The 27,458-nt window shown below is 34.5% G+C and overlaps 2 protein-coding genes and 1 long non-coding RNA gene across 6 annotated transcripts in view; 1 reads left to right on the forward strand and 2 right to left on the reverse strand.

Moving 5' to 3' along the window:
* Nucleotides 1–20,129, reverse strand: part of slc39a14 (solute carrier family 39 member 14) — a 67,289-nt gene extending 47,160 nt beyond the window's left edge. For all 3 annotated transcript variants that reach the window (XM_087252994.1, XM_087252995.1, XM_087252996.1), the window contains exon 1: nucleotides 20,072–20,129. The gene's annotated coding sequence lies outside the window, so the exon portion shown is untranslated. The remainder of the gene's footprint in view (nucleotides 1–20,071) is intronic.
* Nucleotides 20,130–20,359: 230 nt separating this feature from the next.
* LOC141385781 (uncharacterized) lies at nucleotides 20,360–26,500 on the forward strand. Its single transcript, XR_015491048.1, has 2 exons — nucleotides 20,360–20,733; nucleotides 23,772–26,500. It is a non-coding gene; the product is annotated as an uncharacterized LOC141385781 (long non-coding RNA).
* Nucleotides 26,360–27,458, reverse strand: part of piwil2 (piwi-like RNA-mediated gene silencing 2) — a 40,747-nt gene continuing 39,648 nt past the window's right edge. For both annotated transcript variants that reach the window (NM_001365624.2, XM_087252815.1), the window contains exon 23: nucleotides 26,360–26,721. In NM_001365624.2, coding sequence (NP_001352553.2) covers nucleotides 26,565–26,721 — 157 coding nt within the window. In that variant the 3' untranslated portion in view covers nucleotides 26,360–26,564. The remainder of the gene's footprint in view (nucleotides 26,722–27,458) is intronic.

Consider the following 27,458-nt stretch of genomic DNA (forward strand, 5'->3'; position numbering starts at 1 on the left):
AGGAGCGCTGTCCTGCTGAAGAATTTGCCCTCTTTGTGTGTGGTTTGTAATGTAATGGGCAGCACAAATGTTGATACCTCAGGCTGTTGATGTTGCCACTCAGCAGATATCTTGCACACCCCCATACTTAAAACTGGGATCGACAACAAAACTTTTCTCAGGTAGTGTATGTGTGTGGCAAGTGTGGTATGTGAATACTGTCTGTGTATGCATATGGCAAGCCACGAGCCATCCAGACGGTCAGCCAGCCTTTTGTGCACTTGGGAAAGATTTTTCAAAACAGGGAATAGAATTGGACATCTAGGTAAACACACATCCCGCACGCTCCTGTGACAAACACACATCTCTGTGCTGGTCCTGCAGCGCGGATAACAATCTCTCAAGCCTCCGGCAATTGCTCCAGCATCACATGAGTGTGCACTCAGCAGAAACAGGTGCAACATTCACTCTATGACCCTCGAGATCTGTTCTTTTGTTCTTCCCTCTTTAAAATCCCACCTTCTTTTTGTTTCTAGTCCACTATACATATACACACACATACAGCTGAAGTCAAAATGATTAGCCATATTTCCCAAGTGATGTTTAACAGAGCAGGGGGAGGGGGGGTGGAATAAAAGCAGTTATTGTTATTATTATTTTATTTATTTTGCTGTAACAACAGTTTATTTTATTCAATGTTTTGGGTTCATTTATAATAGCCATGTTTCCATCCAAAATAGTGAATTAAATTTACGGGCAAAACTGGAATATCACATAAAGGATGTGCAAACAAAGCAATGTCTCCATCCAAGTAGTCAAAGAGAATAAATTTGTCATTTACCGATTAACTGGTGCCAATTATTAACAGTAAAATCAAAATTTTCTGCGATAGGAAAAGGCGTGTTAATATTTTCATTATTTAAAAATTGACTTTCACCTCAGAAGATGATAAAAAAAAATTGGTTAATGGAATTGCCAAGATTTTCAAAATTTAAGCACATCTTGGCGTTTTCATCAACCAATTTTTTATGTGCATCTTCAAAATGCACGTAAAAAAGTGGAAGGAAATATAGCTAGTGAGAAAGATTAGGTTTGAGCTACATATAATAGCACGTTTTTGGAAACTTGAGCTGAAATCCAACAATTCCATCGGTTTTATTTTCTTCAGTTATTTAAATTTGTCAACTTTTTCAACAGAATAACAGTAGTACTGGTATCTTGTAACGACAAGTACAGCAGTTTTTGTTAGACATTTAAATGCAAATAAATGCTTAACAGCAAAAGACAAAAATAAAATGAAAATTATAAACCAAATTTGGAAAGACAGTCACCGAGTACCCTAAAAAGATTCCAGAGGCAGGACCAAATGCGCCAAAACACCTCAGATCTTTAATGTAAATCGTAGGTTTAATTTTTCAGTTGACTGAAGTTATCAGAGCAGTTAAAACTAATAGTATACATTTTTTGGCCAAGTATATACAAAAATGTAATCATGATCAAGACAGTTCCACCGTACAATTCAGAAGGTATAACTTTGAGGACAGAGCAAAAATCTTTACTATTATTTTTTAGTTAATAATTTAAGGTCAACATTATTAGTCCCTCTGAGAATTGTCTTCATCTTTTTTTTTTTTTTTTTTGATTGGCTACAGAGCGAACTGCTGTTGCTGACTTAAAATTAGTCACAATATTTTCTGGTATTTATTGTGATAATTCTTAAGTGTTAACAGAGATACATCTTATGAAATCTCTTAATATGTATCTTAAGAGAAAGTATTAATTTTAATATTTTTAGGTGCTGAAGCAGGTTAGAAATAAACTTTGCAGAATAGTGGGCAGAGTTTGGAGATCACTAAAATACAGTAATGTTATTTAAAAAAATAAAGAAAAAAATACCAGTATGATTTTATTCTTCATTCAGTGATATTAAGCCATGTCTGGTCACGAAATTAGTCATTTCAAACACTCAACTGATTACATGAAGTGAACTTAAAGTTGTCATGATACTGAATTTAGGTACCAATCAGTACCTAAATTTTAAATGCATCTATTGCCTGCTAACATTGAATTGCTGTTGAGCATATTCTTAAACACCGCTGATTGGCCATTGTGTTCATGTGCTCAACAGAAATGACTGCGATTGGCTGTGAAGGTCATCGGTTCACTGCTATATACTGAGTGCAAACATTGATACAGAGACTCTGGAGCAGTTTACGGTCATGAAGATCAGTTGGTCACTCTATAAGCTGACATACGAGCAATCCACTGATGAATCGACTGATCTTCGTGGCTTTTAAACGCTCCAGTGGAGAGTATCTGCGTTTGTACTTGGTAAACAGCGGTAAACTGATGACCTTCACTGCCAATGACTGTCATCTCTTTTGAGCATGTGAACAGCGGTAAACTTATGACCTTCACAGCCAATCAATTTATTTCTGTTGAGAATGCGAACACCAATTATTTATTTTATTGTTAATATCACAATAATTAACTTGTTTTATCATGGGTTAGGAGTTTTTGCAGTACGATTACTAGCAAATGAATATATATCACCCATCCCTGTTCCCTACAAATAACTTGCCTAATTATCCTAAATTGCCTAGTTAACATAACCTAGTTAGGGGCAGGGCTTTAAATTGTACTTTAAATTGATTACTACAATTTTGCTAAATAATTAGTAAAATATTAAGAACCATCACCATTTCAAAGACGAAGCAAATGAGCTATGAGAAACTAGTTACTAAAACTACCAAACTTAATGTGTTGAAAGTAATTATTTTCTCTGTTAAAGAACAATTGGGAAACATTTTTAAAAGAATTAACATTTCAGTGGATTAATAACTTGGACTTTAACTGTATATATTGCTAGCTACATCACTTCCTTCCTAAATTACACTCCCTTTCCTTGCTGGGTGTTAAGACATTTGGTATGGTTTCACTTTTACACTTCAGCCTTTACCATCTCACTACAAAATTGAAAAGCACTACAAAAAAAAAAAAAAAAAAAAATACAGATCAATGCCAATTTAAATTCAAATGGTGCATTGAATTTACTCCAATTTTTTAGGTATCTGGTTGCAAACAATTTATATGGGTTAAATTTAAACAAACAAATTAAGTTTTAACATACAGTGGTCCCTCATTATTCGCGAGAGTAATATTTTTAATGGTAAGAGTCTGGTCGCCGGACTCAGCCTCATATTACCTGAAGGGATAATGATATGATATGATAACGAAGGGATAATGAATGACCATAATGATAGTATAAATGTTTTGGCCAAGTACATGCAAGACTCAGTTCCACTGTACAATTCAGAAGGTATACCTTTAGGAACAAAGCAAAAGTCTTTCAAATTATTTTCCCCTTTAAGGATTTTCTTCTTCTTTTTTTTTTTTTTTTTTTTTTGATTGGCTACAGAAAGAACTACTGTTGTTGTCCAATAACTAGGGATTGGTAATATGGACTTAAAATTATAAAACAATTTTTTTTTTGGTATTGACTGTGCTTCGTACAAAAATAAGTCCATTATTATCAAATGAAATCAAACATCAAAACCATTTGATCTTCATTTATTTATTCTGTATTTATTCTACCTTCCTTTAGAGAGTCCAGAATTCAACTTTTTGTGTGATGGTTAGCATCTTTCTCTGCCTTTTGGGTGCTAATGCAGGTGCCTTTGATGGTGCAGAATTTTTCGTTGACATTGTGGGGAGAAAACTTGCAAACATAAATTCCAGCGCTTTAGAGTCACTGTACAGGGGGCACGGAATAGAGGAGATTGACTGACAATGGTCTACAGCCAGTCAGGACACAGAACACAATGTGCTAATCAGGACACAATGCACAAAAAGCATATCAAATTGCACTATTATTTATTTTATTTTTTTTTTATTAGTGAAACTGCGAGGCAACCAAACATGAACCGCAGTATACACTCTCAGAAAAAAAGGTACAAAATTGTACCTTTTAGGGTACAAATGGCCCGTCACTGGGGTGGTACCCTTAAGGGTACAAATTTGTACCTCTATTTAAAGGTACAAAATTGTACCTTCTACATTTGTACCCTTTAAGGGACAATTTTGTACCCTAGACACTGAAGGTACAAAAATGTACCTTTTTATATTATATAGTATTTTCAGGGTACTGACCCAGGCATTTTGATCCTTTGGTGACTGCATGCACAAATAAATAAATAAAATATTTTGGTTCACAGATGTCCATTTTTATTTATTAATGTAGAAATATTTCATTACAACTCACAACTGAATGTGTTAAGAAATAAAATTACACAGCAAGTATAAAGCAGACATGTAAAACCGTAAAAAGAACAATTTAGATAAGAATAAAAACTAAATAACCTACACTTAATACAAAGACCACAAGAAAACTGTTTAAGATTTATAAACTCATTACACAGGCTACATCAAGTACTGCACTTTATAAAGTCCAAAGTATTTGTCTTTAGTCAGAATACTCGGTCATAATAAATAATTTGTCATCAACATTTTCTCTGAATTTCAGAATGAAGGCAAAGTTTCTCTATAAATTGCTTCAACAGTGCAGAAAACCATACATCAGTAGCCTCTTCCTCAACATCAGTAGATTACTCCTCATCATCCTCAAGTGGAGTTGTAATTTGTTGTAACACAATATGTGTTTTTGTTTTTGATAAACATGACATGTAAGGCACTCATATCTGGAAAATGTTCTTTGATAGTCATTAGGACCACAAGTTATTTAAAAATTTGCTTTATGCATGAATGATAGCAGTGTGCTGGATTAACTTGATGATTGTGATTATCCCAAGAGCATGTAGAGAAACAAAAAACAAGGTTGATCACTCTGGTAACTGGAGTAGATCGAGGCTTGTCACCGTCCACCGTTCAGTCAAAACATTCCACTGCAGAAACATCAAGGTGTTCTTCTAATAAGATGGATATGTCAAAAATGTATATTCGTCCACATCATCAGCTCGGCCAATCGCAATCCCATCAACTCTGAAGACTGCTGTGACTCGTCTTGTTAACACAGTTGTTCAGTCGGTGGCCTCCTCCTGTACTTGAACTGTTGGATGTGGTGAAGATGATTCACTGTAAACAACAAAGCAATAATTACATTAATATCAGTCACTCTATCACTGATGAAGAGAAAATCAACATGCATAGAAAGTAAAATAATTAATATTCACTGATTAAAAAAAAATATATATCACAGATTAAAAGACTAATATAAATTTCATTCATTCATTCAATTTCTTTTCGGCTTAGTCCCTTTATTAATCTGGGGTTGCCACAGTGGAATGAACCACCAACTTATCCAGCATATGTTTTATGCAGCAGATGCCCTTCTAGCTGCAACCCAGTATTACGAAACATACAGACACACTTACTCACACACACATTTATACACTACAGACAAATAAGCTTACCAAATTCAGCTATAGCGCATGTCTTTGGACTTGTGGGGAAACCGGAGCACTTGGAGGAAACCCTCACGAACACTGGAAGAATATGCAAACTCCTCACACAAATGCCAACTGACCCAGCCGAGGCTCGAACCAGCGACCTTCTTGCTGTAAGGTGACAGCACTACCCACTGCATCATCCTAATATAAAGAATATCAAGCAATATAAAATGCATTTATCACAGCATATACTAAACAGAAAACAACATGCGCACCGGAGCACAACGAAATGTTGAAGTGTCTCGCTTAACAAGGCTGGCAACATGAGAAGTGCTGCTGTAAAATCAATTCCTGGAACATAAGATGTGGCATACAAACAAATATGAAGGAATCCATCCAAAGCTAGAATTTAATAATAATAATCAAGTGGAGAAAGTTTAGAAAGAGTACCTTAGAGTCAGGTCCATAGCATTCTTCAGTTGATCTCTCATCTTTCGATGAAAACCTAGAAAATTATTTTAAACACGTGGGTGTACATTTATTGTTGTTTGTAAGTAAAAACCTACAAATTTAAAATAGTATGTAAGCCATTAAAACCATGGTATAGATAATGAGACATACTTACATCTTGTAACTGAGCCATGCTTTCATATGACATGCCTTCATTGGTCTGATGCTGTTAGGCTGCATTCTGTTGTTCAATCTTGTCCTGAAAGACAATTGGAAACTTCAAAAACTTCAGGAAAGCAATAAGATAAAGCAATAACTATTTACTTATTTTGAGATATTAATAAAATAGGTAAAATAGCTCAAGGTACCAGTTTCAGAACAGATGATACAAATTATTACATTAAAGAACAAAGTATAACTTAAAACGTCGATTTATACAACGTGGTATGTTAATAATTCTACATTAACATAAGTATAACGTTAAACGATAGTAAAGCACCAACAATTCTAGACATGAGAGTTTGTGGACACTCCTCAACATTAATGTAACTTAGACACTGAAACGAAGATATGTACGCCACGTTTGTAACGTAACTAGTCACGTTTACATAATCAGTCGCTTTGTCGGTTACAAAATTGTGATTTTTTTTTTCACAAAATGGCGGTGTTAACTTATATAACCGTCTAAAATTACATTTCCTCGGTCAACCGTGGCTAGAAAAATGGCCTCAAAATATAAAACATTATCGATAATTACAAATTTCCAGTATTAATAACAAAAGGTTTTATATTAAGGTATATGAAGACTTTAGTCGCGCGAGCTCCGGGCCACACCGCACATTACTCACGGCCCGAATCCGGTGCACGGATACGGCAGCGTCGGCTCGCTTCTGCCGCCGCAACTGGCCCGAGTGTATTTTGCTATTTGGGTTGCGATTATATTCCGCCGTGGCAACACTTATTAATAAAGCAGTAACGTAACGTAAGATATAAGGCGCGAATATGTAACGTAGGCGATAAAGGGAACTTTTACACCGAGAAAACTAACAGCATATAGTACTCACCGTCTATAACGTTATGTCCCTCGGTGACTTCGATATCACATTGTATTAACTTCTTTAATAAGCTGCAGACATCTTAGCAAACTCCATCCTGCAGGCCAGCCCGGAGCACTTAAAGCGGGGGAAAGCCGAGACCCGAGAGTCAGACAAAATCAACAGAACACGGCTTCACATGTAAAAATGAGACTGAAAATATATCTTTAATACATTCTTACCTGAAAAGTGTGGACTCCAAAATAGACTTTTCTTTGAAGAGCGTGCGAAGTTCTGTGTAAACAGCCAGCATACTCTACCGACCGCCTCAGTAACAAACACTACTATAACGTCTCAACAAGCCAAATTCTTAAAGAGACAGCAACATCACCACCTGTATGAAGATGCTGTCACTCTGCATGGTTCTTATTCTACATCCCATAAACTATAGGGTCTTAAACAGTAAGCAAAGACCAGTATTTACGTTTTTAATGATTAAAATTACATTCAATTATAAATTAAATTATTAACATTTTTGAGAAAATTTAAATTAAATTTAAATACATGAAAAAAAAAAATCATTATTAAAATATTTAATTCAATCAATTTATTTATTTATTATATTTTTAAATTATGTATTTTAGTATTAATGTTTAGTATTAATACATTTAAATTAGTGTTATATAGTGTCTTGATCTTATCATGAGCTGAGGGTACAATTTTGTATCCAAATGTGCTATAAAAGGTACAAAAATGTACCTTTCAAACCTAAATCTGGACATTTGTACCTTTATAGCCCATTTGGGTACAAAATTGTACCCTAAGGACCAATATGGCACCTTTAAAGGTACAATTATATATTTTGTTCCCTCTAGGAACAAAATTGTACCCTCATTGTACCTTTTTTCTGAGAGTGTAGCAGGGGACCACTGTATATAATAAAATAGTTTGCAACCAGTTACCTTAAAACAGTTTAGTAAATCCAATGAATCATTTCTTTAATATAGGACCACGACGACACATCTAAATCATAGTTTATATGGGTCAAAGGCACTAAAAAATTACAAGCACACAAATGAAGTGCCAATAAAACTTTGGAAACAACCTTAAAGAACTTGATTACAATTCAGCCAACACTCTTTGCTTGCTTTAAAGCCGAGATGCCCAAAGTAGGGCCAACGTTGGCCCACAGTAACCCTTTGATTTGGCCCACCATCCCAATTTAAAAAGAGTAATCAGTTTATTATATAGTGTACAAAATTATACAGAATTAGATATACATATGATTTAAAATCAATGTTTTCTATTTTTTTTTTTCAATATTAGCTAATAAATGAATAAATTCCCCTTGGTAATTTAATGTAATATGATTTGGTATATATTCGGCACACAGCCCTCAATCAAGTTAGATTTTTGCCCGCTTATAGAAAAAATATTGGGCACCGCTGCTTTAAAGTAATTGACCCTTGACTGGTTGTGTCAGAGACCATCTTTAAAAGATCAGTGAAAAGTGAGTTTGTGCATGAGAAGTATAAGGTTTTTAATCCAATTTGATTAAATATATATGGAAGAAGTTCAATATTGACTCAGCAAAGTGTTGGCAATTCGGTCTCTGGATCAGGGTGTGAATTGCAATGTGTGTAAAAGTGCATGAGAATGTTTATAAAAACAGCAGGGTGTGTGTTTGAAGGAGAGGTTAACCGCACCATGCTGATGTCGGTCATGGTGTGCTGACTGTGCTGCTCATGCATGTGGGTTATAGAGATAGAGGAAATGTGATCTCAATAATGTCTCGATAATCTGAAGGTTTCCAAAAGGCAAAGTTTACTTTTGTAGTAATGCACAGACCTGTGATGAGTTGACAACTCAACCTAATGTCAAACAGGCCTTTTACATGACATGCCATTGTATTATTAAAAAAAAACAAAAAAGGGTTAGGGTTAGTTCACCCCAAAATTTAATTGTCTTTAAAAGAGGAAATAACCTGACTATTACTAAAAGCATACTGTATGTAATTTTTCTTAAACATGTTTTTGACGGCGGGGCTATTTATTTAGTTTTTTAGGGTATCACCACAAAGCTATTGGTCAGCCCACATTTCAGCAAACAAATCACTTCTAAACCAACCAATTAAAGCATGCTAGAACTGAATAGTGCAGTGGGCTACTTTATATCCAAGGAAAAGAAAGATATCCAAAGATGCCTTTTCAAGTTACAAAGAAATCTGTGTTTTTGAAACTAATGAAGATAGCAGAAGTCAAGGATATATTGTAATTATTCAGCTTGTCATCTTTAATGTTTTTTACCACCATTAAATTTGTTTTAATATTGGCACAGTATTGTTGTGTTACCCAGACACTTGAAAAGATTATATTATAGAGTAGTAATCCCAATACTGTGATACAATGATCTTTTTATCCAATATATTTAAGGTTTGGAATGGTGGTGGATGAGTAAAAGACAGAAACTTCATTTTTGGTTAAACTCTCCTTAAGAATCGCATTAATATCACACAGTTTCACAGTTAATTTAAGAAAACTTAAACTTGAAGCATGTCATTTCTGTTCCATAAGCACAAAAAAATTTGCAAAAATAAAAGCAGGAAAAAGGTGCCCTATAAAAAAAAAAAAAAAAAGATACAATAAAGCTTTAACCTTTTTTGACAGTTTATACATAAATATTATAAAGCTGCTATAAGCCCAAGTAATCCAAGCATTAACACTGGGCCAAGCAATCACATCAGTGTTTTCACAACAATGCACTGATATGATTTTCAGCATCATTGTATCTCAGATAATGATGGGGTTATAATGAGACTGTCTGAAGAGATCCTTGAGCTGCTATTTCAGGAGACAAGATAAGCCACAGAGAAGCAGCCCACTTCTGCCTAAAAAATCATGTATCGACACACTAATCAGTGTCTAAACAAGATTCTAAATGTTACTTGCAAAAATCCATGAAAAATAAAAACTTTAGGTCATGTTTTAATCATCAGTGGTGTAATATGTTGCTCTGCTTCTGACAAGATCATAATCAAAATGAAAATGTAAAAAATGATTAAAACAAAACATCTATATTAAAATAATTTTATTATATCAATGGCAGTGTAATTTTCATGATGTCCTATTTTAGCTTTAGAAAAAGTCTAAAACGGCAATACACTCAAGTCACGATTCAATACATATCTCAATACTGATATTATCTCAATATTGATGCTTAAAAAGGAGAAAAGGGTTTATATTAGAATTGTTATGTGTCAAACATATGATAAGAAACAAAAATAATATATAGGCCTACTGTAGTTTTCAATAGACATGGGATGATGGACTTGAATAAAATTTAAATAGGTCCTCAATTATTTGCCACACATGCTCACACTCTTATGTGTCATTGATATAGACAGCCTGAAAACATAACTATTTTATGTTTTATCAGTTTAGTGGCTAATTCATGTGAATTCGTACAAGTTCAGTTGTATGAAAATTACAAAAAGCAGCTCCCAAACCAACCTCTAAACTTAACTGTCATTGGGGGATGAGCAAATCATACAAAACTGTATGAATTCATACACATTAGGCACTAAAATCAAAATGTTACGAATTGCCATGAGATTGTGTTGAAATAGACAATTTTCTCTGGTTAAAAAAAAATTTAACTAAAAAAACAAAACAAAAAAAAAACATCTGACATTATCAAAATCCTTCTTGCTTTATACTCAATGTTATATTGGTCTAAGGAAGAATTGCAAGATTCATCGTTAAGAGATTGTGATTGATTAAACCCCCCCAATTTAAATTGTTGAAAAATAATAAAATGTCTCAATTATGAATACTTGCATTACGATGTAAATCTCTTTAATGTGCATTAACGACTAGGACAAATGTGAAGTCTATTAAAAGTCCACTGTTCCCAGTCCATGGTTTCCACTACATTCATTCTTCCTTGGCAGGGCGCCACACCAAAATTCATCCCGTAATGGCTACATTACAGCTTCTCATTCAAAACATTCAGTCGTTTTTTGTTTATAAAAAAAATAAATAAAAAATAAAAATATTCGCATCAAAACGTATTAAAAAAGTAAGTGAACTTTGACAGTGTGAACTTTTTCTGCAATCGTAGTAGTGCTGTGCATTATTTGTTTACCGTTTAAGGTGACTGACTGACAGACAGGTGCGTGATGCATGAGGCCAGCGAACACGACATAGCTTTCAGTTAAGATGAAAACAGTTACCATAATTATACTTTATAGATAAAGGTATATGGTTCTGCATGCAATAACTTTATCTTGCAGGAGTTTATAGCAGTTTCACTTTACTTCACAACGTATTAATGCCGCTCTGTAGGTCTCTTGGAAACATTCATAAATATTCCTAGCAAATTTATTAAATGATGGAGACATACTTGTTACATAAACGCACTAACATCGCACTTCAGCAGCGTTTATTTAAAAAAAAACAAGAAAAGTTGACTCGAGCAACTCACTGTATATTTGAGGGGGTGTGCAGGAAGTTGTGCCCGAACAGAGGAAACTAACATTCTCGTATTACATAAATGCGATCTCGACTTGTAATACTGCGCTCACAACATTTGTCATTGAACATTTGTCATTGTCATCGATTTATTAGTCACTTTATTAATCTGGGGTCACCATAGCGGAATGAACCACCAACCTATCTAGCATATATTATACATAGCGGACGCCCTTCTAGCTCCAACCCATCACTGGGAAACACCCATATACTCGTTTACATACACTACGGAAAATTTTGCTTACACAATTCACCTATAGCGCATGTCTTTGGACTTGTGTGGGAAACCCAGGCCAACACGGGGAAACAGGACACACAGAAATGCCAACTGACCCAGCCGAGACTCGCACCAGCGACCTTTTTGCTGTGAGGTGACAGCACTACCCACTGCACCACCGCATCACCCCCTTTTTTACAATTTTTGAGAAATAACAATAGCCTACTCGCATTAACCTTTATTTAACATCTTCAGAATCATGAGATAAACTTGATCTTTATTTATTGGAAGCAAAAAAAAAAACATGATGATTCACATTTTTTCAGAATCATGCAGCCCTATAAAAGATATATATATATATATAAAAAAAACAGAACTGACATTTTTTTGGGGAATTTTAACATATAATAAATACAGTAAGCAGACTCTTGGGTAACTCTAGCTCAATATGGTGAATCATACTGTTTAAATTAGCGATATGCATCATTCAGCACATTTTTTTTATTTTTTGCAATTTCTTGATATTATAATGTATAGTTACATCCCTATCAAATACATAAAAATATAGCAAAAACAACAAAAAATACACAGATTTGAATTTAAAAATTGGTGAATTATTATGTTGTAAAAAAAAAACAAACAAAAAAAATACTAAAAACTATCAAAAAAAAAATTATAAATGTACCAGTTTCTTCAACATTCCATCTGCAGACTAGCTTATAGACAATAATGTTACAGCAAACTAGAGTAAAGCTTTCCACTTTCTCAGGGTCTTCACTCTCTGATGTGGCAGGTATTCTAGCATGACTCAGCTGAAAAAACAACAACTAGACACCTGCTGTTAAGCACACTCCCTAGGAATATACAATATGGGGAAGAGCCAAGATGGAAAACAATCAATGGAAAGGTGACACAAAAAGAGAACACTCTTTAAGAAACGCTTTACAATATCAGCTGAGGAAACACTGCGTAAATATGCCTTTTGGGAAGCTGTATGATACTACAAAAATCAGTCAAATATGAATAAAGCTATTTAAAAAGCACTGTGTTAGGCTGGATTAGCATAACACTCAAGTCAGGTTTCTGTCAAACACTGAAACCATATTGTAAGATCATGTTACTTTATAGGAAATTGTTTTACAAAACAATTTTCATGCCATATGCGACATAGGACAGTACAGTAACGATAAAAAAAATTGACTGACACTTTGTTAGTTTATTAAAAGTTAATCGTATATCATAAATAAAAATTTACAAATTTACCAGCCCTTTCGATTAGTGAACTAAATATATTCACAAAGCCAGTCATAAGGTTTTTTTTTTTCATTTGAGATTTATATGTTATTGAATTAATATGCTTTTCATTGAGCTGTGGTCTGTTTGGATATGATATTTGTACGAGATACAACTACACAGTAATAATTGCCAGGTTCCACACAATCAATTTGTGTTCTGACAATATGAAGGAATTAGATTAATAGTTAGTAGTTTTTACTAATTTAAATTGACAGAACATAAACCAATTAAGTTGTCCAAAAAACCCTGAAGAAATGTGTTGTTTCATCTTATTTTAAATAAGTAGTTTGAACAAACAGCAAACATCATTTTTTGAGCGTATAAAAATTGTGGAGTCTTTGGGTTTAAGGAAAAATCTAAATATAGATGAAATCACTTTTAAAGTTGTCCAAATTACATTAGCCATGAGTATTTCTATTAAAATACATTTTTATAGCATTTCTATTTTGCATTTACGCTAAGCTTTTGTATTTACGCTAAGAAAATGTATGCAAATATATTCATTAGGGCTGCACAATATATTGTTTCAAAGTTCAAAGTTAGTTGTTAATTCCACCAGGAATTACAGGACACCAAGAGAATCAAATTGGAGTTACTCTAAAAGGTGCCTAACATATAATATTAATTTTAAAAAAATGACAATAAATACAATTACACACATAATCTAAAAAAAAAAAATTAAAAATTGCAAACCGTAAACTTACACTTAGGGCCATATGGCAAGGACTGCAAACCAGAGCTGTGCCAATGAAAAACAGTAAATAGTGCAAAAAGTACAGTATAATGCAAAACAGTATATTAGCATTTGTTTAAAAGCATTTAAAAAAAAAGTTTAAAACATTTGGGCACAAAAAAGTACAAATGTAACTTTAATGACGAATTACTTTACTGAATTTATACGATGAAGATTAGACAGAAGATTTTACATTTTATAGTTTAATTTCTATACCTGAATACTGTTTGACTCTCCAGAAAACCAATAAGCACTGTTTACTTTTCTGTTTTCATTGCTCTATTGTAATTATTTTTTGCTCGCAATTAGTTTATTTATTTATTTATACATGATTCACACACTTAATAAAAAATAAAATCTCCCCAATCAATCATAATTAATGATTTTTTTTCCAAATAGAGCTATTCAAGGCATCTGGTGAAATTGTATTAATATCACAATTTAAAAAATTTAAAAAAATAAAAAAACATTGCAAAAATATTTGATAAATTGCAATGTCTGATTTTTTCCAGTATCGTGCTGCCCCAATGTTCATGGGACATGATCTTTACTTAATGCTTTGGCATAACACAAATTCATAATATTGACCCATACAAAGTATTTTGGGATATTTGCAACTTCAGCACAAATGTGACCCTGGTTGGGACCACAACTTTTTCAGACGTAAACAGCTCAAAAATCACATGACTAGCACAGAGATTGTTCTCAACTTCTAGTAACAAGCAGTCAAACTGCTTACAACAAATACAAACTTTGTGATGCAGAAAGGCAAGTTACAACGCTGACAAACCCTCTTGAAGGTTAGAAGGAATTTGAGAGCTGTGACTGTTAAAGTGGACTTGCAGGACTGCTGACAACTTGAATGCTGTTGCTGGCAAGACTTACAGTACAATCACTTTGAAGGCTGACAAAAATCTAGGTAAAGTCTAGAAAGGACACAGCTGCGGATATTCACATCAACATAGCATCATTTTTGTGACATTGTTTGCTAATAATTAATTAGTAAATATTAATAATTAATATTTTTAAATTGCTTTGAAAGAGACACTAATTGTAGAATACCTGTAGAATCTACAGTAACTTACAATTCGCTAGTAACTTACTGTAAATTATAGTAAAATAATACATTTCCATTTACAGCACCGTTTATCTTGCTGTATATGTATTTACAGTATTGCATCTTTACTGTAAAATACAGTAACTGTCACAATGCAACTTTAAAATACAGCAACATACTGCATAACTGTCCTACAGTAAAATTCAGTTCATATTACAGTTCAGCTTACCAGTAACTTGCAATAAATTACAGTAAAAACACTATTTTACATTTACAGCACCATTTACCATGCTGCGTATACAGTATATTTACCGTATTATATTTACTGTATAATATACTGTCTGTCACAATGAAACTTTAAAATACGGTAACATACTGCTTAACTATCTGTACTACTACTACTAAAATACTAAAAATCAAATGACTATGGAAAAAACCTGATCAGGGCATCCTGAAGAGAAAGTGTATGTTAACGTTATATTGAAACTTATGCATTTATTTTTACAAAACAACTTATCACAGAGTTATGGATCAGAAAAATATCAATTCGTAAACATTTTTTTAGACTTTAAAAAGGAAAAATAAACATCTGTTATGGATGTGACCATAAAAAGCTAGCGAGTTTACAGTATACAACATACTAGGTCTGCACAATATATAGTTTCAGCATCGATATCGCAATGTGATAATTCGCAATAGTCACATCGTGAGCACACACCACGTTGAGTCTGTAATGGATTATAGTTAATTTGGCAAGTGTTTTTTTTAAGGGTTGTGCCGGTTTGAGGGTATTAAAATCATTCAGGCAAAAGAAATTACTAGGCATTGGCCGGTAAAAGATTCCGACGGCATGATAACCTTGGATAAAAAAAGATCACGCTTTCACGATATATCGATTACTGCTCTAAAATGTTCTTTTTTAAATGTCTGGATAAAAAAAAATACTTTTTAAGCTTTGAACACAATATAGTTTATTTTAAGAAACATTTAAAATATTATGGAACAGTACACATGTCAGGCTAAATAATTCAGATAAATGATTGACTTCTGCTGTTTTCAATCATTCCAAAAACACTGATTTCTTCATAATTTTAAAGATATCTTTGGATATCTTTTCTGCTGGAAATGTACTGTAGTCATAAAAAAAAAATGTTACACATACCATAGGAACGGTATGGCAGAAAATGTTAGTGGTTTTAAAACCTTGACTTTTTCAAACTACGGTATACTTTGAAAATGGATATCGTCCCATGCCAAAACTGTTACATTTGTAACTTAGGCAAATTAATAACATTTAAACAGTTTATTAAACGAATGCTATGCAGTATTATTTTACATTTTGATTATTCAATTACTGAACACCTGAAAACAGTTTGACTCATTAAAAAACAATCAAATGCTGTTTATTTAATTGAAATCTTTTTCTTTATTGAATTCATCTACGCTTATAGATTGTTTCTTATATTTTATGCATATGCACGTCTCTACAAAATCATCCCAATCAATCTAAAATGATGCATTCTTTCCAAATAGTTATTCAACACATCTAGTGAAATCATAATTATAAATCACAATATATAAATTGCAAAATTAAAATATATCGCAATGTTAAATTTTTATCATGCAGCCCTACAATCTACTTTGTAGAAATTCTGTTAATTAAACTGCTCAACCCAAAATATTGCTAATCAAAAAGAATAAAAGTTGGCTTTATCGAAAAAAAATATTAATTTTATTTTATATTTTTGCATTTATGGGGAAAAAGCTTTGTTATGGATGTGGACATCTTTCCGTTATGGATAAGACAGATGTGAAATTGCCACTTGTGTGACTTTGGTAAATCAAATATAATTGTTTGAAAACACTCACAGAAATTTTTGAGAATTTTACAGTACCACTTTGGTGAAACAAAAACTTTTTTTATGCAAGATTGACATTTGCAAGGAATTGCTCAGCTGCATCACTTCTAGCAACAACCCAAAATCTTGCATCATAAAAAAAGGAAATATTTAAAATCTCTGCAACAACGACAAACCTGCATAATCAATCAACTTCCACAAGCAATGCTAAAAAGCAAAAAAACTCTACCTGTTGCTCATCCACTTTACAGGAGTTTGTATTTGGCTCTAAACAGCTGGTTCAATAGACACACACATACATCCAGGACTTTTCAAATGCCCGAGGCCTCTGTGATCAAAGTCCCTTTATACAGAAGACAATGTGGTTAACAGAGGGACAGTAATTAAATGATCTGACCTGCCATTAAAGAAAAGTACGTCATGCCAGAGAGCACTTCCCTTCAGCTCTGGGGGGCATCCTCAAATATAATTACCACCAACAAACCAGCATTAGCATCCAGCGTTAATTAAACCTTTGCCTAACCACTAAGCTGGAAAAATGGATAACAAGCAAGCTGCTTTTCCACACTACGTCAACCCTGACAAACCCTCAAGGATCTTGTGAGAAGTTAAAGATATGTCAGGAGAAATCAACCTTGGCGATTACTGCAGTCACTGTTATCATTGTTTTATGCCAGACAGAAAACAGTAAGAAAAGTACATTCGGTTTCAAAAGTGTTTTAGAAGCAACTAAAATGTTGTTTTTACATGTTTTTCAACAGCACATTTCTAAACATTTTCCAAGTTGTTTATTTTTTAAAACTATTTGTAGGTCATCACACAATGTAATAAAATGACGATATATTTCTGTGTACTGTTTTCTGTGACCCATAACATCATAAATGCTTTTGGCTGGTTATAACTTCTCACTGATAAAATAGGGAATAGTTATTCGTCAAAGTTATTTGTATTATTTTATTAGAACAAGGGTTAAAAATCATGTCACTATTTAAAGTCAAATTTAAGCAATATATAAAAATAACTTTAATAAATAACCATTGTGAATAACATCATCGAGTCAAGTTACAATCTGCTAAAAGCATTTATGATATTATCATCATCTTCATCATCATGGTTCCTTCCTACACCTGTTTAAATATAGATTTCTTTATAATTTCTCCAGAAGTGAAATGAAAGTAATAATCAGACTTTCATAAAGAGGTTTTAAAATGACTAAAAATCATTTAGAATAAGAACATCTTTGTCAAGAGATACAGACACACACGATTTATGTACTGTAAAAATAAACTCATTCACAAATAAATATACTACTATAAATATCTATAATAACTCAATATATAAATCAATAATGACAATAACAATAGTAATAATAATAAACTGTTATTACTTTGTCATAGTTCACAATAATTACTAAACACTTGATGACTAGTACTGACCTAAATCTTTCGTCCAACAGAAGTCACTTCATGTGTGGCAAGTTACAAATCATTAACTATTCAAAAAAGTTTTAATATTTGTGTAACCTTTAACTAAATGTTGTCAAATAAATAGAATGAAAAAAAATAATTTAAAATAGCACACCCTGCTGAAATACCATTATTGAACAGTTAATTAAAAACTAATGTATAAAGAAAGTTACAAATACATTACTCTTATAACTGCTATTATTATTATTATTATTATTGAGGTAAAAATGGTTTTATATTTACACATTTTGACTTTTTTCTTTATATAATATCAGAAAAGTATTCTTTGCAAATTCTAAATAGTGAAATCATATTGGCAGCCAATGACTATCAAAATACAACATTTTTCACTGTCAAATAAATAGTGCTAATGCTAATGTTGTATTTAAGTCACACTTGGATGTTTTCAAAAAGAATATTCAAAAACACCATGGTAAAGTGAAACAATATAGGAAACATGTTATCGAAGAAACGCACTAATACAAAACCAAAAAATCATTACGACTTAAATCATTATCATCACAACTTGAAAGGTGAAACGAGTTGATCTGTGTGCTGCAAGTTTTTTAAAAACCAGAAAACAAACTTCATGTCTATACAGAATGTCAGAAACATGAACAAACAAATCTCAAGACTAAAGATGGCGAACTCTCAAAACTATCTTAGACTTAGCTCAAACGTCACAGCAAACAACTCATCGCTGTAAGAATACAAATAAATTAAGTTAATAACCACTAATGACACAGAAGAAAAACAAAACAGGTGAGGTAAAATTTGTTTTATATTCACACTTACTGGATTTCTCATTAATAATATAATTTCAGAAAAAGTATTTTTTTTGCACATTCTAAATCGTGAAATCATATTAGCAGCCTGTGACTGTCAAAATACAACATTGTTCAGTCAATTAAATAGTGCTAATGTCGTTTTGAAGCAATACTTGCATGCAATTTCAGACCGAATATTCAAAGTAGCTAAGTAAACAACATATGGACCGTGTCACAAGTTGTAAATGAATGAATGTGTGAATATAAAACCAACTTTACCTCAATAAACAACTGAAGTAACACTTGTTTTATATTTCACACCTTCAAGATTTCTCCTTAATATTATAATTTCAGAAAAGTATTCTTCTGCAAATTCTAAATAGTGAAATCATATTAGTAGGCAGTGATTATCAAAATACAACATTGTTCAGTCAACAAATCGTGCTAATACTGTTTGAAGTCATACTTGCCTGCAATTTCAGACCCAATATTCAAAGTATGGTAAAAAAAAAAAAACATTAGGGACAGTGTCTATTATTAATGAATGAATGTGCAAATATAAAACCAACTTTACATCGATTAAACGATAAAGAGACCATGTCACTGAATGAATGTGCGAATATAAAACAAACTTAACCTCAATTTAATATTACCACCAGTAATTACAACAAAAATTATCATCATTACGACATAAAAAGTCAAACGACTGCATCTGTGTGGACTGTACATTTTTAAAAACCAGAAAACAAACTAAACAACAAACAACAAACTTCAAATCTACACAGAATGTAAAGCTGATTAAAGCTGGCGAACTCTTAAACCTATCTTAACTCAAACTTCACTGCAAACAGACGAGTCAACGCTTAAGGAAAACAAATAAATGAAGTTAATAACCACGTACGACTGCTTGCTCTCAATCAATAGCAGATTACACGAGTGAAAAACAAAACATTGACTCTCGTATTAGTGGTTGGCCAACGTAAACCACACAATTAGAAAGGTATTCACTCAATGACGTTACTAATGCTAGTCTGACACTGATAGTGCTGCGTATCATAAACATCACATCATCTCTGCTCACAAGAGGCCAGCGAAGAAAACCGTCTGTCTATTCACAATAGACAAGTTCACGTCCAAAACTATCCTAATCTCGCCACGAATGCGTTGCCTGGAACACAACCTGTGTTGAGTCTCAGTATAAGAGCAAACCTCAATGACGTGGTTAATGGTTAGCAAGCTAGCAAAGCAAAAATATATACATCAAAAAGATGCCGCTCACCGAAATCTGAGATGTCTTGATCTGTAGGCGCGTGGTCCGTTATCTGACGTTCACGAATGATCTGAGGGACATGGGGTAACCCGTTTTAAAAAGAGAGACCGGATGGATTTTTTTTTTTTTTTTTTTTTACAGTCTTGACCCATTCACAAGACAGCAGCGTGGAACTAGCACGCAGGGCGGAGATATGGCGTCATCAGCAAGCGCCGCTTAATATTCAGAAGCATAATTCATCGCCATTGGAAGGCGGTAAAATACAGTCAATGAATATTCATTAGGTGACCGTCTCCCATTGGAGTAACGTCAGAATTTCGAATTGACTCTTCATACATTAGTGCAGAGAATCCGCTTTAGTTAAGAAGTGTGTCCACGCAAAGATTAACAGAGTTTGAGTTATATTTGAATGACTTTTAATCGTGGGAAGTACGTGAGAACACGTTCAGCTAGAAGTTAACATTAGTCGGAAATTAAACTTAGACACAGCATGTGGTGCACGTGGCGAATCCGGCGTGTCAGTTAACGTCGTCCATTTTAATGATTGACTAGTCCAAGTGTACTTGTCCTGATTTTCATGAAACTAAATAATGAATGGAAAGTCGTATATTTTATAGGAAGACCGTGCCGGTGTCCTACCTTGTCAGATTGTCCTACCTCCCATTCAAAAAGTAGGTAGCACATTTTGATGACAATATGCCACCCATCAGATTTTGCTACCAGTGTAAATTTTAATGTGGAGAAGTGTGATATGAAGCTTTAAGATCGCCCTAACCTCACTCCTAACCCCAACCTCAGAACCATTCAAATTCAGTGTTGGTAGCGTAATCTGATCGGTAGAATAAAATGTCAGAGCACCTGTTAAAGCCATTAAACAAAGTAGGCCTATCATCTTATTACTTCCTCAGTTGACTGATTACATTAAGTTTTCGAAAATGTAGAAATGAGGCAATTGTTAGATATTTCTACTGACACAAGTTCTCACACATTGGGTAAAGTCAGGTTCAATCATTCCTTGTTTATTTATTTATTGGCTTGACATAGTAATCGAGTAATAATCGAGTTTTTACGGATGGGGTTTTGGGAATTCAGAATATACCTAACCACAGTCCTGGGGTGTGTTTCTGAAAACTATCGTTTGCCAACTAAGGTCGCAAGTTGTTAGCCAACTAAGTTGTTTCACTACAAACATAGTTTGTTGATTTGACATTTCCCAAATCCGTCTTTCCAACCAACATTCGCAAACTGTGTTGAAAACTTGTATGCTTGCATCTACACCTCTGGAGTTGTAGTTAGAAACCTATAGTTCCTGGCTGTGCTATATTCACCCTATATATATATTTTGGCTGTGCTATATATATATATATATATATATATATATATATATATATATATATATATATATATTTATTTATTTATTTATTTTAAGTAATCTCTCTAAGGTGTAATTTGCTTTCAAAGCATTTTTAAAGTTCAGTTTAAGTGACCTTCATGTTTAAAATTGCGCTCCCTTCGCAGTGCACTTTGAAAACATTGTCATTTTGAATACAGCCGTGGCTCATGATGAAAACTATAGGTGACCTATAATTTAAAGAGGAGTTTACGTAATGTATCCAAAGCTTGTGAAATAAAAAAACAGCATACTTTAATTGTTTTAATTTATAGTAGATTATATATTAAGTATCTGTACTGTATATGATATGGGCCTGTTGGTTAGAGCATTTCTGCAGTGGTTTGCGCATTTGTCAAATTGTAAAAGTAGACTTCTCAAAAAAATAAACAATAGGCATATCCTACTTAATAATAATCGTTATCATCATCATTGATATTATTATTAAAGTATGATTTTTTTTTATTTCCTTATAAATAATGCATTTCATTTCTTAATAATAAAGAGCCTTGTTATTAATTTATTCATATATGATATTAGAATAATGTTCGCTTTTGTAAGTGATTTTATGTTAATTTAAAATAGACTATAGAATATTCTCATTAATATTTGTAAAGGAATCATAGGCCCTATGTGTGCCTTTTACATAAATTTCAATTTATATGAAAAGCTAGTGCATGTTTTTACAAAAAACTAATGTAGGATTTTTTTTAAGTGCATGTGCGTGTAAAACAATATAATTTGCACAAATAAATTATGGGTTTCTTCTCTAAAGTAGTCCACCTTGTTTAGAGCATCATTACAGGCGTTTTGCATTCTAACTAACGTGGTTCATACGATGGGTCTGCAACAGAGAAACTACAGGTTTTGGGAAACACTTATCACTACATCATTCTTTTCCCAAACGATGCATCGTACTTTGATAGCTCAGCCGCGAGTTACGTTGTTGTTTGGGAAACACACCTCTGATCGGATATTTTCCCCACTATTTTGTAGAATAAGATATATAATCAGGCAAACTATTCAAGAACATGTCCTTGATTAAAAACATTTAGAATTTACTAAAACTGAAAACTTTGGTGTATGTAATTGCTACTTAATTGTAAATATATGGCTGCAAAATAAATTATTTTAGAAGTTTTGATTTCTTTTGACTAAATTAACACTATGGGAATGGAAAACCCCAAAATGTAAAAAAAAAAAAAAAAAAAAAAGACAGGTGCAGGAAAAAAAGTTTGTCTGCAGTAACTTAAACCATTAGATAATATTATTTTGATATTGTGCAACAAAGTTAATAAAATGCCAAATCATTAAATTATAATTCAATATAAACCAAATTATACATAATGTATTAGAACATATAAAAACTGTCTATACTTATTTTATTTTAAATATTAAAAAATTCAAAAAGTGAAGAGTCTGATACTTTATTTACAAAACTGCAGTGATAGAAAAAAAAAGACAAACTTGATACATGCTTTTTCAAATTAATTTAATATCTTTGTGGAAAACAATAGTTTTGAGAGAACACAAAAGCACTGGAATCATTTATCGAGAGCTGGTGATAGTGGAAACATTTATTGTAAAGTAATTGTTGTGGTCCACCAGATTGAGATTATTTCAGCTTTGAGACATAGTGTGTTATTCTGGACATAGCCTTTACAAGAGGAATACACAGTAGTAATAGATTGATTGAAATGGCAAACTAAAATAATGAGGTAGACTGTGGTGTTTAAACAATGCTCAACTGATACTAAGGCTACAAAAGTGTGCTAGAAAAATAAACCACACACCATAAGACCACCAGCAACCTGAGCCATTGTACCCCAACAAGGTGGGTCCATGCTTCCATGTAATTTGCTTAGAAATTTGACTCTACTATCCAAGTGATGCATGCAGCAGAGAACAACCCATCTAACTAGACCTTTCCTCAGTCTTACTTTTGGTGAGCCTGTGCCTCAGTTTTTGTCACTGCTGTGCTCTTCTGCTGTTGTAGCTCATCTGCTTCAAGGTTTACCAAATGGGTGTTCTCAAAGCGTTTTTCTGCAGACCTCAATTAAAACAAGTGGTTAGTTGAATTGCTGTTGCCTTTCAGTTGAACCAGTGGCCTTTCTTCTCTGGCATTAAATGAAGACTCCACTATTTTGGAAAAAGGGTCATTTTTACATCTCCCCTAAAAGTTAAACAGTTGTTTTAACATTTTTATTGCATTCAGCTGATCATTGGGTCTGGTGGAAGCATTTTAGGCTTAGCTTAGCATAGATCATTGAATCAGACTAGGCCATTAACATTTCATCTCATTGTCTACCGTTTATCCAGGGCCAGGTTGTGGTGGCAGCAGTCTCAGGAAAGAACCTTAGACCTCCCTCTCCCCAGGCATTTCCTCCAGCTCCACCAGGGGATTCTGAGGTGTTCCCAGGCAAACCGAGAGGCATAGTCCCTCCAGTGTGTCCTGGGTCTTCCCCGGGGCCTCCTCCCAGTGGGACAAGCCTGGAACATCTCCCCGGGTAGCCATCGAAAACAGATACTTAAGCCACCTCAACTGGCTTCACTTGATGTGTAGGAGCAGAGGCCCTACTTAAGAGTTCCTCCTGTGTGACAGAGCACCTCTGATCCCATACTCCAAGAGAATCCCCCACAGAATACCACAAGTAACATGATTAAATGCTTTCTCCAAATGGTTGGTCATACTCCCATGAATCCTCTAGCACCCTAATGGGAGTAGAGCTGGTCTAATGTTCTACGGCCTGGATGAAATCTGCATTCTTCCTCCTGGACCCAAGGTTCAACTGTCGGCCGGATCCTCCTCTCCAGTACCCTGGCATAGAATGTTCCAGGGAGGCTAAAGAGTGTGATCCCGCACCCTCTGGTCCACCTTCTTAAAAATGGAAACTACCACCTCAGTTGCCTGTACAGAGGTACTGTCTCGGACCTCCACGTGATATTGTAGAGGTGTTTTAGCCAAGACAGTCTTACAGCATCCAAAGACTTGAGATACGCAGAGTGGATCTTATCCAGCCCCACTGCTTTGTCACTGCAAAGCAAGCTACCACAGTGACTTCAGTTTAGGTTATGGGACTTCAGCTCGAGTCAAACCCTGCATCTCCAGTCTCTGCTTTCTCAAGGGAGTGTCAGTGGGATTGAGGAGATCCTCTAAGTATTATTTCCACTATGCAACAACATCCCCAATCAAGGTCAAGTGTTCCCCACTTCCACTAAAAAATGTTGGTATGGAACTGCTTCCCCCTCCTGAGGCACTGGACAGTTTGCCAGAATCTCTTTAAAGCCGACTGGTAGTTTTCCTCTATGATCTTCTCGAAATCTCTTCCCAGGGCCATGTTCTTGCTTCCATAATTGCCAAGCTGCAGCACGCTTGATCTGTTTGTACCCATCAGCTGCCTCAAGAGTCCTTCAAGACAACCAAGTCTGGTAGGACTACTTCTTCAGCTTGATGACATCCCTTAATTCCGGTGTCCACCACCAGGTTCGTGGATTGCCGCCATGACAGGCACCACAAGCCACAGCTCCTCATGGCCATGTCAAAAATGCCAGAAGAGAAAGTTGAAAATCCCACCAACATGTGGTTCGGCCAAACATTCCAAGTGGACCCTCACAAGGTTTGGGCCTGCCAGGTTTGTCTGACCTCCTCCTTTGCCGTCAGATCCAACTCAACACCAGGTGGTGATAAGTTGACATCTCTGCCCATCTCTTTAGTCTATTGTTAACCACTAATGGTTGGAGATCAAATAATTCTACTACAAAGTTGATTATTGACCTTCGGCCTAGAGTGTCCAGGTGTTGTCATGTGCACTGATGGACACCCGTATGCTTGAACATGGTGTTTGTTATGGAAAAACTGAGACGAGCACAACATTCTTTGTAATTGTTTGTAACATCCTCTGTAAATCTGTAAAAAGATGGTTGATGGTTGCCAAAGTTTGTGTGGTCACAGATAATAATAAAAAAGATCAAGGGCAATGTGCAAAACGTGAAAACACATACATTAAGATTGCACTGTTCGTAACAGTGTGGAACAATATGATCTTGAATATCTTGATCATGGTAATTGAAACTAGATAGTTTGTTATTTAACTTCACCTCATTAAATGTTTAATTCATCGAGTGGCATCCATTGGTAATCATCAACATGTTGCGTTTATCTGAATACTAGCTGTGCAGAGCTCCAGCTGTGTTTTAGGAGTTTTTCAGATGGTGCTAGATTGCCTCAGAAGTCGCAAGTGTCAGGAAATAGCTTAAAGCAGCCTAGGGTGGGTGCAAGTTCTCCATTTGGGATACATGGGGCACCTGACACTTTTCCACACATGATGTGTATCATTCTAGATTCACTGGGTGTCATTGGCAACTACACTGGAATCTAGAGAAAACTTCTGCTGCAACAAAAGCTTTTAATACAAATAACTTATTATCTAGCTTGGGAGTTATAATTTCCCCCCTTGTTCCCCAAGTTAAGAGAAAATTATTTTATTAATATGAATAGCTGGTGCTGAAGATATGTGAAATAATTTTCTGATAGTTGTTGTCACTATATATCTTATTAAAAGTCCTAAAGTGTTCATGGAAACACTGACATCTAGAGGAGAAAAATACATGTAACGTAATACAGTGGAAGAGTTTCCAAATTGCTATAATCTTCATTTAGACTTGCAGGGACATATTGTAAATTGTGTTTTGTAGATGCTTTTAAGCTTCTACAATGCATTATTCCTTAATGGAAGGTTTGTCACGTTTTTTTAATGCTTAAATAATGCTTGTCATGAGATGTTGATGTGACCTTTGAAGCATTTTTTGTACCTGCATTAAGTCAGCTGACCCAATACAAAATGAATATAGGCTTGGCCACGCTACACACCTGCAATGTTTTATATAATCACTGATGAGACAGATACTGAGGGGGGAAAAAGTGTGACACTTTATTAACACTCCACAAAAACAAACTAAAAATCACAAAAACAAAACTTGGAGGATTTCTTTTTTAACATGTAAACAACACGTATTAGCACTTTCCTAAGAACAGGATTAAAACAAAACTAAGAACGAAAGTCAAAGGTCTGACCCATCCAGGGTTCTGTTGAGATGCTGAATGCCTTTCATTCACAGAAAAAACAGTTTCTCTGACAGCTGGATTGCAGGCTCTGAATGGAGGTACTGGCCAGACAGGAAAGCCAGTTTGTGGGCATATTTGCACGGTGCAGGAACGCGTATTGTTCCAGGCCAGTTCCAGTACAGGTGACACATCTTGAAGGTCAACCTATGGAAATAAGCAAATACATTATGTATAGATGCAAGCATACAAGAGTGTTTGCTCTTCACTGACTTCTTTCGAAACGGCTACAGCTATAATAAAAAAATGTTGACGCTTATATTGTCAATGCCTCATCATTGGAGTTCTGTTGAGATTTGACAGGTTTGCAGACTTCTAGATGTAACTTAAGTGTATAAACAAAGTAAATGTTGGAGCTTAAGTGTCATGGTTTGGTGACGTTTTCTGCAATAGCAGTTGTGTCTCAAAAATTCATGGCAGTGACACAGCAAAGAAGCTCAGAAGCTCCTTCTGCCACATGTGGTTCCTTCTCTGCTTTTGCCAACAAATCAGGCATTTCCATGGAAAACAATGAGCAAAACAGGAAGCATCTCCTTGAAGCTGAAAACACTGAACCACTGAAAGTCAGTGAGTGGAAGAGTGAATCAGAATCACAGCAGAGCAAAGACTATTGATGTCCTGAGAGAGACTATTAGCCCCATTTCCACTGTCTGGCCAGTGCGAGCCAGGGCTTTTATCGGGCCAGGCCGGGCCAATCGCCCGGGAGGTTGAACAGTGAGGCCAAAATCATGTTGCGTTTCCACTGTCAGGCTAGTAGCTTGCAGCGCGTCATGTAAACCCCACCTCCAGAACGACCCCCGAATCAAACGTCACACAACCCGGCCACTTCAGCAGGAATCAAGCAGATAAAGCACACCATCGCATCACCACGAAACCATTTAAAT

The sequence above is a fragment of the Danio rerio genome, chromosome 5 (assembly GCF_052040795.2).
Source record: "Danio rerio strain M-AB ecotype USA chromosome 5, GRCz13ab, whole genome shotgun sequence".
NCBI classification, from domain to species: Eukaryota; Metazoa; Chordata; class Actinopteri; order Cypriniformes; family Danionidae; genus Danio; species Danio rerio.